This window comes from Somniosus microcephalus, chromosome 27 (genome assembly GCF_052327205.1).
Source record: "Somniosus microcephalus isolate GS21.2 chromosome 27, FLI_Smic_1.0, whole genome shotgun sequence".
Lineage (NCBI taxonomy): Eukaryota > Metazoa > Chordata > Chondrichthyes > Squaliformes > Somniosidae > Somniosus > Somniosus microcephalus.
In genome coordinates this window covers 43,220,341-43,234,997 of record NC_141013.1, presented here as the reverse complement: position 1 = coordinate 43,234,997, position 14,657 = coordinate 43,220,341, and the positions used below count along the sequence as shown (strand labels likewise).

At 44.0% G+C, this 14,657-nt stretch overlaps 1 protein-coding gene across 5 annotated transcripts in view; it reads right to left on the bottom strand.

Annotated features, from left to right (window-relative positions):
• Positions 1-3,181: 3,181 nt before the first annotated feature.
• Positions 3,182-14,657, bottom strand: part of ctxnd1 (cortexin domain containing 1) — a 128,055-nt gene continuing 116,579 nt past the window's right edge. For 3 of the 5 annotated variants that reach the window (XM_085968898.1, XM_085968902.1, XM_085968899.1), the window contains exon 2: positions 3,182-4,350. In XM_085968898.1, the coding sequence (XP_085825024.1) occupies positions 4,117-4,296 (180 nt within the window). In that variant the 5' untranslated portion in view covers positions 4,297-4,350 and the 3' untranslated portion in view covers positions 3,182-4,116. Of the gene's footprint in view, positions 4,351-6,627; positions 8,071-9,568; positions 9,709-14,657 lie in introns of those variants that run through there. The other 2 variants (XM_085968900.1, XM_085968901.1) reach the window with 2 other exon arrangements.

Genomic DNA, 14,657 nt, shown 5'->3' with positions numbered 1-14,657 from the left:
TGTCCAGAGAAAGTGAACAAAAGCACAACAGGAAGCTTACGACGCTTGTAAGAGAAGTCTCTCTAGCGATGCTCTACTTGTGCACTACGACACAGAGCGTGAGCTTAAGTTAGCGTGTGATGCTTCCAGTTACGGTGTGGGAGCTGTCATTAGCCACATAATGGATGACGGCCAAGAGAAAAGAATTGCGTTCGCATCACGAACCCTCACAAAGAGCGAAAGAAACTACGCGCAAATTGAAAAGGAAGCACTCGCCATAGTGCTTGGAATCAAGAAATTCCAACAGGTCCTGATTGGCAGAAAGTTTACCCTGATAACCGATCACAAACCGCTCCTAGCAATATTGGGGGCCAAATCTGCCATCCCTGCAATGGCCGCATCAAGAATGCAACGTTGGGCAGTGTTGTTGTCACAATATGACTACACGATTGAATATCGCACTTCAAAGGAAAACGCAATTGCAGATGCCTTGTCCAGGTTGCTACATGAGGACTCGTGTGTAGGGAGTGAAGGTGAGATTTTCACGCTAGGTGCAGTTGACAAACACTTTCCCATGAATGCAACTGAGGTTGCAGATGAAACTCAAAAGGCCTCAGTACTGAAAAGAGTGTATGAAAACACCTTGAATGGATGGACTGATCAGTGTATGGACACAGAATTGAAACCATTCCATAACCATCGTACTGAATTGTCTTGTGAGCAAGGTTGTATCAAGTGGGGAAACAGAGTGGTGGTACCTACTTCTTTGAGTTCGGAACCAAAACAAAACAGCCCGAAAATTGCTTCAACATCAGAACCTTTTGTATTGAGAGGGGAATACATACATTTTTTAAGGGGAAAGCAGTGTAATGTATTATCACATGGTTTGTCACATGGTTTAGTATGAGCATGCTCAGTTCACTCTGGCCTAGTAAAGCAAGCACATGGACTAGCAACTTATCGTGTCGCTGTCCTTCATATATTACACAAAGTGTCCCAGAAAGTCTCCCGATGTGTTTCTAAGTCATCTTCAGACCTCCAGCAGCAAGTGAACCTTTGAGTAGCGCTCAAAATCCTCCGCAATGACTAGTTTACTCCCGATCAGCTGGTCGCTGTTAGGAGAGGGCATTAGGACAAGCACTAGCCACCAAAATGCCATGTAGCCTCTTTAATGAGCACTAGTAGGCAAGTTAAGTTGTATTCAGCTATTAACGATCTTCCGGGCGGCCGTTCCTAGCGCAAGCTTCAACTCCTTTACCAAGATGGCGCCTTGCGCTAAACGTGGGCTAAACTGACGTTTCAGCTTAAAACACGAGCTTGGCCATCTCAGAGGCTCTATAGCACCTAAAGTATCCAGTGAAAATCGCCCCCACTATCTCTACCTCAAAGTTTGTAACTGAATAAAAGCCCTTAAAGAGTAGAATTTTGCTGATTCAACGACAGCCTGCAAAAGGTGGTAGAGAGAAAACAGGGAATTACAGACCGGTAAGCCTGACATTGGTAGTGGGGAAAATGCTAGAGTCCATTATAAAAGATGTAACAGCAGAGCACTTGGAAAACAGTGACTGGATCGGACAAAGTCAACATGGATTTACAAAAGGTAAATCGTGCTTGACTAATCTACTGGAATTTTTTGAGGATGTAACTGGTAAAATAGATAAGGGAGAACCAGTGGATGTAGTGTATTTGGACTTTCAGAAGGCTTTCGATAAGGTCCCGCATAAGAGATTAGCATGTATAGTTAAGGCACATGGGATTGGGGGCAAGGTACTGACTTGGATAGAGAACTGGTTGGCAGACAGAAAGCAAAGAGTTGGAATAAACAGATCTTTTTCCGAGTGGCAGGCAGTGACTAGTGGGGTACCGCAGGGATCGGTCCTAGGACCCCAGCTATTCAAAATATATATTAATGACCTAGACGAGGGAACTAGATGTAATATCTCCAAGTTTGCAGATGACACAAAGCTGGGTGGGCATGTGTGCTGTGAGGAGGATGCCGAGAAACTCCAGTATAATTTGGACAGGTTGGGTGATTGGGCAGGTGCATGGCAGATGCAGTATAATGTGGATAAATGCGAGGTTATCCACTTTGGTGGCAAAAACAGGAAGGCAGATTATTATCTGAACGGCAATAGATTGGGAGAAGGGGAAGTGCAACGAGACCTGGGTGTCCTTGTGCACCAGTCGCTGAAGGACTGCAGGTGCAGCAGGCAGTTAAGAAGGCAAATGGTATGTTGGCCTTCGTAGCGAGAGGGTTTGAGTACAGGAACAAGGATGTCTTGCTGCAGTTGTACAGGGCCTTGGTGAGACTACACATTGAGTATTGTGTGCAGTTTTGGTCGTCTTATCTGAGGAAGGATGTTCTTGCCATGGAGGGAGTGCAGCGAAGATTCACCAGACTGATACCTGGGATGGCAGGAATGATGTATGAGGAGAGATTGGGTCGATTGGGCTTATACTCGCTGGAGTTTAGAAGAATGAGAGGGGATCTCATTGAAACTTATAACATTCTAACAGGACTAAACAGACTAGATGCAGGAAGGATGTTCCCGATGGCGGGGGAGTCCAGAACCAGGGGTCACAGTCTAAGGATAAGGGGTAAGCCATTTAGGACAGAGATGAGGAGGAATTTCTTCACCCAGAGAGTGGTGAACCTGTGGAATTCTCTACCACAGAAGGCAGTAGAGGCCAGTTCATTAATTATATTCAAGAAGGAGTTGGATATATTTCTTAAGGCTAAAGGGATCAAGGGATATGGGGAGAAAGCAGGGACAGGGTACTGAATTTGGATAATCAGCCATGATCTCATTGAATGGCGGAGTAGGCTCAAGGGGCCGAATGGCCTACTCCTGCTCCTATCTTCTATGTTTCTATGTATTTTGTTTTATCATTACTGCAGGGGGCAGTTATACACTGTTGTGATAGTGCAGTCATGTTCATGGTGATGATGCCGATTATTGAAGAATTTCTGCTCAGTATGTTCTGATGGTGTAATCTATCGATGATCATTTTAAAATGATACACACCGGGATAGACAATTAACCTCCGGTGACCACTTCTCCAAAATCCCAATCGCCACGAAGCACATGAGGCCATTAAAAGTACATGAAAAGTGCATGAACAAGCCCACTGAAACCATTCGACACCTGGGAAAATACACTCAGTATTCTGGACCTGCTACCGTATAATAAATGAGTCGTGCTGATGTTTTTAAAAATGAAACTTTATTTTTTAAGTTTGTTATGTATAGGTATGGCCATTAGCTCCTCCGCCTTGCAGTTGCACCATTGGCTCTAAGCTGCTGTTGGGGTCAGGAGGCTGAAACCTTGCAGTTCTGACATTAAGGCCCGTAATGCATAGCTGACGGCTCTTTAAATACAACCAATGTCTAATTAGATGTGTATTATTCTCAGTTGATGTGATTTGGTCCAGGGTTTAAATGTACCATCAGTGATCAATGTAACTGGGCCAAACCCCTAGTAAACCTCAGGTGGACTATTGTGGAACGGACCGTTCAACCACTCATCTGGCAAGACATACCGATGGTAAACACACAGCATTCTTTTAAAAAAAAAAGAAAATTAGCGATTGCGGCCGTAATGAGAAATTGCAAGGTTACAATTCGAGGAAAGCACCAACGATTGTAAACATTTTTCATTCACAGACCCAGATTCACATTGGACTCCTGTCTCAAGGTAAGTACATCTCCAATAATGCCTTTCAAACTGAAGTCATTGCTATATATTGCTTATAGAAGAATCAGGAATTTAGTAACATAGGATTTAGCAGGCAAGGGCCGAGGCTTCGTTATATGTTGTTTTTATGTTTAATAGCAGATAATTGGCTCGTGTTTATCCTATATTACCGTAAGACTACAATCGATGTTTGTCAGATATATGATTCTATCGATCCAGTGCATTGTACAATATAAATAAAAAGGGTCATTTAAGACAAACATAAGCTTTTGCTGAGGCACTTATTCACATGCAATTTTCAGTAAACACTTTCACGGAATTCTAATATTAGGTTCAGTAGTTGCACTGAGTCCTGTTTGCTCAAGTGGACTCGTCCGCTCAGTGTCCTTATCCAGTTACACGAGGAGAAATCTCTCTGATTTCCTCTGCCCCAACATTGCATTCAATCATCCAAATGCTGCTCCTCCCAGGTGGATGTGGGGATGGCACTGTATGGGTCCATTATCACCTTGGCACAACGGATAATCATCACAATCAGGAAGAGGCACAGGAGAACAAAGCAGGCCAACGTCAACCCTTTGTCCACGTCAACATACATTGGTTCAGGGATCGCATTCTCCATTGCTTTGGCCTTTCTTCATCAGGCTCTCTCATCACTGCTACCATCCTGAAATTCCTGGGGGAAAAAAGCACGTTGTTTTTATTCAGGATTATATAAAGAACACTTGCATTTATAAAGTGCCTTTCATGACCTCAGGACGTTCCAAAGTGCTTTACACCCAACGATATGTCTTTTTTTTAAAGTATAGGCGCTGTTGTAATGTTGGAAACGCGGCAGCCAATTTGAGCACAGCAAGCTCCCACAAACAGCAATGTGATAATAATCAGATAATCTGTTTTAGTGATGTTGGTTGAGGGATAAATGTTGGTCAGGACACCGGGGAGAACTCCGCTGCTCTTCTTCAAAATAGTGCCATGCGATTTTTTTACATGCACTTAAAGGGCAGACAGGTCCTCGGTTTAACGTCTCATCTGAAAGACGGCACCTCCGACAGTGCAGCATTAACGTGTCAGCTTAGATTTAGTGCTCAAGTCTCTGGCATGGGACTTGATCCCACAACCTCCTGAACCAGAGGAGAGAGTGCCACCAACTCAGCCATGGCGGACAATATGGTCCTCGCTTATTCCTCACAAGTTCTCCAATCCTATCCCAGTTGGGAAGAGAGGACAAACTGACTGCTGGATCATCAAAGTGCTTCCTGGATTTGGTTATCTGGCAAAACAAAACCTCCTCCCTCTGTCTGCATCTCCCCACAAGTATGATGGTCCATCAAGACGCCTGGAATACAAACACCAGGGGGAAAATTTCAGTATCGCCCCGTTTGGGGCGCCATTATCGGCCGTGCGCAAAGTTTAGCCCCTGGCGCTAATTATCGCCTCTGACAGCAAACTTGGCTTTTATCGCCCCTGGAGGTGATTGGCGCGCTAAATCAGGCGCTTCACACCTGTCTTAAGGCGCAAAGGCCGAGGAGCGAGGCGCTACCTCAGAGCGTGGGCGAAGCAAGGAAGGGCAAATCAAAATGAACCTGCAAAGTGCTGCTCAGTACTCAAAACTCCTTCACACAGCGTTGAATCTCTCCAGAAGTCTCTCTCTCTCTCTCAGAATGCGTGGTGCAAAAATGTCACCGACAAAAAAAGGCAGGAAGCGGTTGCCTTTAAATAGCGCTCCCCTAGTCCCTTTCTGACAGCATAACGTTCTCCTGAACCTGTCGTTGCTAGTGGCAGGCGGTAAGGCAGGGGGCGCCACTCAATATCCGGTCCGGGGCGCTAACGGGGCGTTGCACACTCGACTGACGTCACGATCTGCCGGTGCAGGAGATCGTGGCGGTAGTGTTTAGCGCTGCCACAAAATGTCTAGTTAATTTCGCGAGCGGCGCAAACATCGCCGCGCCCGGGCGCTAGTTGCTTTGCGCCCCATTAGCGCCCTCTTAAGGTGCTAACAAGAGGCGCAAACAACTGAATTTTCTCCCCCAGAACCCAGTAACTGCCTAGATGTGGTTAGGGGAGTTGATCAATCACCATCAATAGACTATCACTATCAACAGAATGCAAGCCAACCTGCAGAACCATCGGTGGGAATTTTAACTCCTGGGTGAGAAAGCGGCCTAGCGAGCGGCAGTGGGAGGCGCAGCCGATTTTAACGCCAGGTTGCCAAACCTCCAGGATTGTCCCGGAGTCTCCTGGAATTGAAGATTTATCTCCAGGACACGGCTGCGAGTGGGGAAACAGGCAGTTTCCCAGTGAAGAACCTTCCAATTGAGTCATGAAGCATCTGCTTGCTTTCCAATTGGCGTGTTGGACGACCAACGGTGGGTCAGTGGGGGGGTGGGGCAGTGGGGGGCTGGATGTCATGTACTGAAACCGCCAGGAATACATCCAACCAGAGTTGGCAAACCTATTCTAACGGCCGGGCCTCATTCACATGCCGCTGGCCGACTTCCTGCCCAAAGCAGATTGTTGGGCCGCCCGTTGGAGCCAAGTGTGGGGATGGCGGGGATTCCAGGGCAGTCAGCGGTTCATGAAGGGACGGGCGAGCCTGGGCCAGGCACTCCTGCACCTTCTGGCTATACAAAGGAAAGTTTTAAAACTTAGCTGGAAAGTCCTCTTTGCTCTTCAGACCTGGTTGTACCCAACCTCATCCTGAAAACTCAGGAATTTTAAAATCAGAACGGAGTGCCTATTTCACGTACTCCATTTTAACTCGGTCAAAGTCCTGGAACTCCCTCCCCAACAGCACTGTGGGAGCACCTTCACCACATGGACTGCAGCGGTTTAAGAAGGTGGCTCACCACCACCTCCTCAAGGGCAACTAGGGATGGGCAATAAATGCTGGCCTTGCCAGCGACGCCCACATCCTGTGAATGAATACATTTTTTAAAAACTGCCCACCCACCTGGGTTTGTGAGGCAGGTGCTGACCATCGTCCACATCACCTCAAGGTTCAGCTCCCCCCGACTCCTCACTTCCATTCGGAGTCTGTATTATTGAATGATCCTGTTATCGCCAAAGTGCGATGTGGAAAGAGTGATGGGGGAAGTTTGTAGGAAACAAGTCTGGATTACAGGAAGTGTGCACTCTACACAAGACTTTTAATATAGACTTCTTATCGCATTCCTCATGAATAAAAACAAGGAAAGCGATTACATAAACATAGGAAAATGGGAATTGCTCGATGAAAAAAGACCCAGGTCCATCTCGTTCACCTTCGACCATCCTGGTAGTCACATGGTACAACGATAATGGAGTTATTGCCTAATCATGACAATCAATCAATGAGTTTAGAACAGACCCAGACACGGGGCGAGGAAAACCCCCAGTGGTGGAGAGCTTCAGGAACCATTGGTCGAAAGTCACCTGTTCCTCCCGAGATCGCTACACTCACCACGCGTCATGTCTCGGATTACTCATGTACTGTATCCCAAAATATTATTTTCTGAAAGAGATCTAATTTGCATTTGAATTAATCAATACCAACTGCTTCTACCACCTCCCGAGGGAGCCTGTTCCATAGATTGACCACTTGCTCACTGAAATATTGCTTCCACAGACTAGTTTTGAATTTACCCCTCTTCAAGCGCAGGCTGTGTCCTCTGGGTCTGCTGTTCTGGACAAGATGAAACAGCTTGTCATGGTCGACATTATCTAGTTCCTTTAAATTCCAGAAAACAGCAATCATCTCAACCTTCCCTTTTCCAGTGAGAACATGTGCAATTTATATAATCGCTCTTCAATAATCCAATCCCTCCACCCCCTCAATCATTCTGGTTGCTCTCTTCTGTATCCTTTCAATAACCGCAATATCCTTTTTAACTGTGGCAACCAGTATTCTAAGTGTGGTCACATCAATGATTTATAAATGTGGTAGGATTACCTCACTATTTTAGCTCAATATTAAATACATCCCAACATCTGATTTGCTTTACACACTGCCACTGAGCATTATTGTGATAGTTTCAATTTGTCAATTAGGTCCCCTGGATCTCTCTCATTTTTCATGCAAATTATTTTTTTTCCGTTTAAGTAATAGTTCATTTCTGGATGTTTTGTCTCCATGTGAAGCTCTTTGCATTTCTCTACATTGAATTTCATCTGTCACCTGTCTGGCTAATTCCCAAGTGTATTCAGATCCTCCTGTGGATTATCCTGTTCAGCTTTGCAGTCTACCAGCTTCATCAGTTTTGCATCATCTGCAAATGTAGCCACTGTGCTGGTGACGCCTAGCTCGAGATCATTTATGATAATAACAAATTGTGTTTTCCTCACCCACTGCAGGTAGATAAGTAAAGAAATAAGTTTTGTCCCCTCATGTACCACATTAATAAATAAATATGTGCATGCAACATGCTGTAGTTGTACAGTTACCATGCAAGTGTCAGCTGTGGCTTGGCTCCGAGTCAGAAGGTTATGGGTTCAAGTCCCACTCCAGAGACTTGAGCACATAATTTTGGCTGGCATTTCAGTGAGTTCTGATGAGCGTTGCACTGTCGGATGTGTTATGTTCATAAATAAATAGACGTTTTCATTATGAACAGCTAGCTTGAGCTAGTCATTTATTCAGCCATGTGGACTAGTGTACAGGCATCCATCTTGACTACTGCCTTGTGGGTAGCCCCTTACTAAACATACAGCTCCACCTAGTGTACCATTCTAGAATGACATTGTAATGATCAATAACATGTCATTCTATAATGGACACTAGGTGGAGCCGTAGAGCTGTGTAGAGCTGTATATAGCTGTATGTATACGACGACACTACCCAGCTGTATGTATATTAAGACTACATTATCCATGAGGCACTAGGCAGCAGTCAAGATGGAAGCCTCTACAGATACTGTACCTAGTCCACATGTGCTCAATAAAAGTGTCTAGCAAAAGCTCGCTGTGTTCATAATAAGAAGGTCTAGTTATTAATGAACATAAGAGGCATGTTACTGATCATTACAGGATGGTGCCATCTTTTGAATGAGACGCCAAACCGAGACCCCGTCTGCTCGCTCAGGTGAATGTGAATGATCCCATGGCACTATTTCTAAGAAGAGCAGGGGAGTTCTGGTGTCTTCGCCAATATTTATCTCTCAGCCAACATCACCAAAACAGATGATCTGGCTATTATCTCACTGCTGTTTGTGGGAGCTTGCTGTGTGCAAACTGGCTGCCGCATTACTTCAAATAAAGTTGATGATTTCATTCCAAAAAAATCAGTTATCTTCAAAGTATTCATTGAACCTAATAATGGCATCCTAGCTTTTACTACTCTCGAGTCTTTCCCATTATAGGAAGAGGAGGAATGGGTGGGCCTTACAAACAGCAAGTCCTGGCATCCTCTGTGAATGCTGAGTCTTTCTGTCGGTCATTAAAAACAAATCATGCTGCCTTATATATTTTCCCCAGCTCCAATTGTAGCATTGGTCAGGAGAAGGAAGGTGGCCTTACGGTGCATTCGGTAGTGTGCAGACTGTTTCCACAGAGTGCATCTGTGCATTCTGCCAGTGCGAGTCTGGAGCCTGGCTGACTTGCTTCCTGCAGCTGTAGGAAGTCCCGAGAAGTAAAGGCCTAGGCTTCTCAGGCCTCCAACCGGAAACATGGTCAGAAATATTTCAAACACATAAAAGGCTACTGCAAAGATACGTTTAATCATTTTCTGGTAAAACTTGTAAGTTTTTTGTCTCTATTATGTTACAAACTCTCTACTGAGTGTCAAATTCTCAGATCAGTCAGGAAACAAGATGGGGGCCATATTGATTTTCAGAATAGGACTGGTCACGGGCTGTGTTCAGAGAGAGAGGAGAGAGAGAGGCAAACAGGTGTACTCATGATATTCTACTGTTACCAACCTAATCACTTTATTTACAATAAAGGTTTATGTTTTCCAATATTGATCCTGCGCTGAGGTGTGTCCGCCAGTTCAGGACTCCCCAGCTCTGTGACCAACTGTGAATACGTGCAGCTTTTGCCAATTTCAGCCAGAGAAGCAGCGGATAAACCTACAGGGTTTTTAAAAATGTAGTTAGTACCAGCGTTCTCCCTGTTGTGTCAGTTGGTCCATCTGCAGAGGGCAAGCCGTCAAAAGCAATTAACTATCAGTGCTTCAGTAATCCTTTCTACTCCAACCACTACCTCAGAACACAAAGTTCAAAGGGATTTGTTCAAACACTATGGAGGTAACTTTATAATTACATTTATTTGAAGCACTGAATGTCTTGGGGAAAGGGTATCGGAATATTATTCATTCCTCTCTTCAGAGAATGTTCTTTTGTGATTTCAAACCAATTCAATCAATGGGACCCGGCCTCTGTAGAAAGAGCTGAGCTGATTATCTTTTACAGAGACTGCAGGCATCATTACTTGAAGTAGTGGATTGAAATTTATATCCACTACTTGTTGTAATGATCAGTAACCTGTCATTCTGGAATGGTACACTAGGTGGTGCTGTATGTATATAAGAGTGGGCTACCCACAATGCACCAGGCTACCCACAAGGCAGCAGTCAAGATGGATGCCTCTACAGATACTGTACCTAGTCCACATGTGCTCAATAAAGTGTCTAGCAAAAGCTAGCTGTTCTTAATAAAAACGATTAGTTATTAATGAACATAACATGGTACCAGGATTGGTAAGATCTGCTGAATATTGTGCAATGCGACATGGAGAATTTGAAGCCACCAGAGCGTTTGAAACTCACAGGAAATATCGACGACAATTGGCAGACTTTTAAACAACAATTCGAACTCTACATTGCTGCCATCGGGTACGGTACGAAGCCAGACGCAAGGAAAATAGCGTTGCTGCTCATGGTTGCAGGCCCACAGGCGATAGAGGTATTTAATACATTTGTATTTAATCCAGAGGAGAACAGAAAAAAATTAGACGATGTGCTAAAGAAGTTTGATACACATTGTCCTCCCAAAAAGAATGAAACCTATGAGAGGTACATCTTCTGTTCTCAGACACAGCAGCAAAATGAGACTTTTGATAGCTTTATGACTGATCTGAAACTGAAAGCACAGACATGTAATTTCTCTGAGCTGAAAGCATCCATGATTCGTGACCAGATTGTGTTTGGTATCCATGATAAAAAAAGTCAGGGACGTCTGTTGAGAGAAACCGAACTAACATTGGAAATTGCTGTGAAAATATGCCAAGCCAGCGAGCTAGCTCGAACGCACGCGAAGACTTTCAGTGAAATCAATAATGATGCGATTGTAATGAGTGATAATGCTGCTGTTGGTGCTGTGTCCTACAAGGGGAAGAAACATGGGCAGAACAGAAATGAAAAGCAATCGGAGGATGAAATTTTTAATTGTAAACGCTGTGGTTACAAACACCAGTTAAGACAATGCCCAGCGTTTGGAAAAATGTGCACAAAGTGTCATGGAAAGAATCACTTTGCCAAACAATGCTTTTCAAAAGTAAAAACTAAGAAAGGGCAACGAGTTAATGTAATTGAGGACACTGATTTAAGTGAGACATATTTTGTAGGAATGGTGTCATGTGACAATATCAAAAAGGATACAGAAAATGTGCAGCCCTCAGGAATTAACAATGCTGAAAATAAGGTTAATGCAGTAAAAGAGGACAAATGGATGATCCCACTGCAGGTAAATGGAGCATTAGTTACATTGAAACTAGACACTGGGGCAAAAGCAAACTTAATCAGTATGAGTGACATTAACAATATGAAAGAAAAGCCCCAAATAAAGAAAAAGTCAGTACTACTGAAGGACTATAATGGACAGAAAATAGATAGCTTAGGTGTATGCAGACTTAAAGTGACAGTCAAAGACAAAGTGCATCATCTCATGTTTTCTGTTGTGGCTGAAGGACTTGATTCACTACTGGGTGACAAAGCTTGTGAGGACTTAGAACTGGTCAAGAGAGTCTACCGTATAAACTGTGCCATAAGCAGACCAGATGACTCGATGGATTCTGTAGTGAATAATTTCCAGGATGTGTTCAAAGGATTTGGAGTTCTACCATTCACTTACAAGATCCAGCTAAAGCAGGATGCTCAGCCAGTGGTACATGCTCCATGAAGAGTTCCAGCAACCCTGCGTGACCGGCTCAAGAATGAACTGGACAGAATGACCACACTAGGAGTCATCAGGAAAGCCGAAGAGCCAACAGACTTGGTTAACTCCATGGTATGTGTAAAGAAAAAGAACAATGATCTAAGAATATGCATGGATCCAAAGGACTTAAATGCAAACATAAAACGTGAACACTACCAGATTCCCAAGCGAGAAGAAATCACCAGTGAAATGTCAGGTGCCAGATACTTTACAAAGCTCGATGCATCACAAGGATTTTGGCAACTAAAACTGGATGAAGAGAGCACCAAATACTGTACCTTCAACACACCATTTGGCAGGTATTGTTTCCTCAGAATGCCTTTTGGGATAATATCTGCATCTGAAATCTTTCATAGAGCGATGGAACACATAATTGAAGGTCTGGAAGGAGTTCGGGTCTATGTTGATGACATCATCATCTGGGGCTCCACACTGAAAGAACACAATGAGAGACTGACTAAAGTGCTACAGAGCATACGCTGGAATGGACTGAAGCTCAACAAAGTCAAGTGTCAGTTTGGCGTCCAGGAAGTCATTTTCCTAGCAGATAATCTATCTGGTAAAGGAATAGAGCCAGATATGGAAAAAGTAAACGCCATACTCAAAATGCCCCGACCCACTGACAAAAAAGGAGTGCTACGCATCATGGGGATGATAAACTTCATTGGAAAGTTCATTCCTAACTTGTCAGCCAAGACAGCCTGTCTGCGAGACCTGCTACGTAAAACAAATGAGTTCGCATGGACAGAAAGACATGAACAAGAGTGGATAAACCTCAAAACAGTGCTGACAACCACACCTGTACTCACCTTCTTTGACCCAACAAAAAGAATCAAAGTGTCAACGGATGCATCAAAAGATGGCCTAGGTGCGGTCTTGCTACAAGCAGAGGGTGAAGATTGGAAGCCTGTTGCCTATGCCTCCAGGTCTATGACTGATACGGAGTGTCGATACGCCCAGATTGAAAAGGAATGTCTAGGCTTGGTAGTTGGACTAGAAAAGTTTCATGGCTACATATATGGACTTCCCACCTTCACAGTTGAGACAGACCACAGCCCACTGGCTGCCATCATAAAAAAGAACCTGAATGAGATGTCTCCAAGGATTCAACGACTCATGATGAAGCTGCAAAGATATGACTTTGAACTGATCTACACACCAGGCAAATACATAGTGTTAGCAGATGCACTATCCCGAGCACCCAAAATGAGTCATGTGAGCTCTACTGAAGAAGACGTGGATGTTCATGTGAGTATGGTCACTGCTGCGCTGCTCGTGTCAGACACAAAATCAAAGCAAATAGCAGAAGAAACAGTAAAAGATACAGTATTACAAACAGTAATAGAGAACATTCATTATGGTTGGCCAAAAGGTTCCTGTCCAAAATATTGTCACATAAGGACAGAAAGCAAGTCTGATCCTTATCTCGCCCTGCTGAGCTACCGAGCCTCACCTTTAGACTCTGGTTCTTCACCTGCTGAACTCCTAATGGGTCGCAAGTTGCGTACCACGCTACCCTGCTGTGCAAAAGAAAAGCAGAATAAGGAACTGAGACAGAGACTTCAACTGTTAAAGCTGAAACAGAAATCATACTATGACAAGTCATCCAAAACTCTGAAACCATTGACAAGGGATGATGTTGTCAGGATTGAGGATCCAGGTGCATGGAATAGGAAAGCTACAGTTCTTGAGGAAGTAGGACCAAGGTCATACACTGTTAGAACTGAGGAAGGACAGATTCTCAGGAGGAACCGCCGTTCCCTCCTAAAAACACAAGAGACTATCGAAGAGCAAATCGATGACAATGCCGCAACTGAATCTTGTCACTCACCACCAGAACAATCTAACACAAATACACATACAGGCTCTCATGAAAACACATCAGACTTACCTGTCCTGAGAAGATCCACACGTGAAGTAAAAAAGCCTGATAGACTTAATGTTTGAGTACAAAGAAAACTACATTGAAAATGTATTGACTGTTGAAGATGTTTATGTTGTTATTGATTGATATTGATTGATACTGATTTTGTTTAACCTCAAAGAAAGGGGGATGTAATGATCAGTAACCTGTCATTCTGGAATGGTACACTAGGTGGTGCTGTATGTATATAAGAGTGGGCTACCCATGATGCACCAGGCTACCCACAAGGCAGCAGTCAAGATGGATGCCTCTACAGATACTGTACCTAGTCCACATGTGCTCAATAAAGTGTCTAGCAAAAGCTAGCTGTTCTTAATAAAAACGACTAGTTATTAATGAACATAACACTTGTTACCTCTGGCTGGCTGTTGCCATTCACCTTGTGTCCTCGCTGATTTTATTTTATTCATGAAGCTAAAATGGTTTCAACCCAAAATGGAGTTTATCTCTTGCCTTGAATGAAAGGTGTATTAAAACAGCACATGTTATATGAACATCACTACATTGTTATGGCTCTCCTTTATATAGAATGAGGAACAATTCATAGTGTTCCAGGAATTTTCTTGAACTGCTGAGTCAGAAGGTTCTGTCCCACTCCAGACACTTGAGCACATGAAGGAGTGCTGCACTGTCGGAGGTGCCGTCTTTCAAATGAGACATTAAACTGAGGACCCGTTTTCAATGTTCCCTCTAATTTTGTTTGGCATCGTGCGGGTTCCCTGGAAAGCTGCACACGGCCGCACAGCTTACAGGGAACATTGCCCGTCTTCCCTTTCAAGTGGACGTAAAAGAACCCTCGGCATTCTTCGAAGAAAAACTGGGGAGTTCTCCTGGTTTCCTGGCCAATATTTATCCCTCAACCAACATCACTAAAACAGATTATCTGGTCATTGATGTTTGTGGGAGCTTGCTGTGCACAAATTGGCTGCT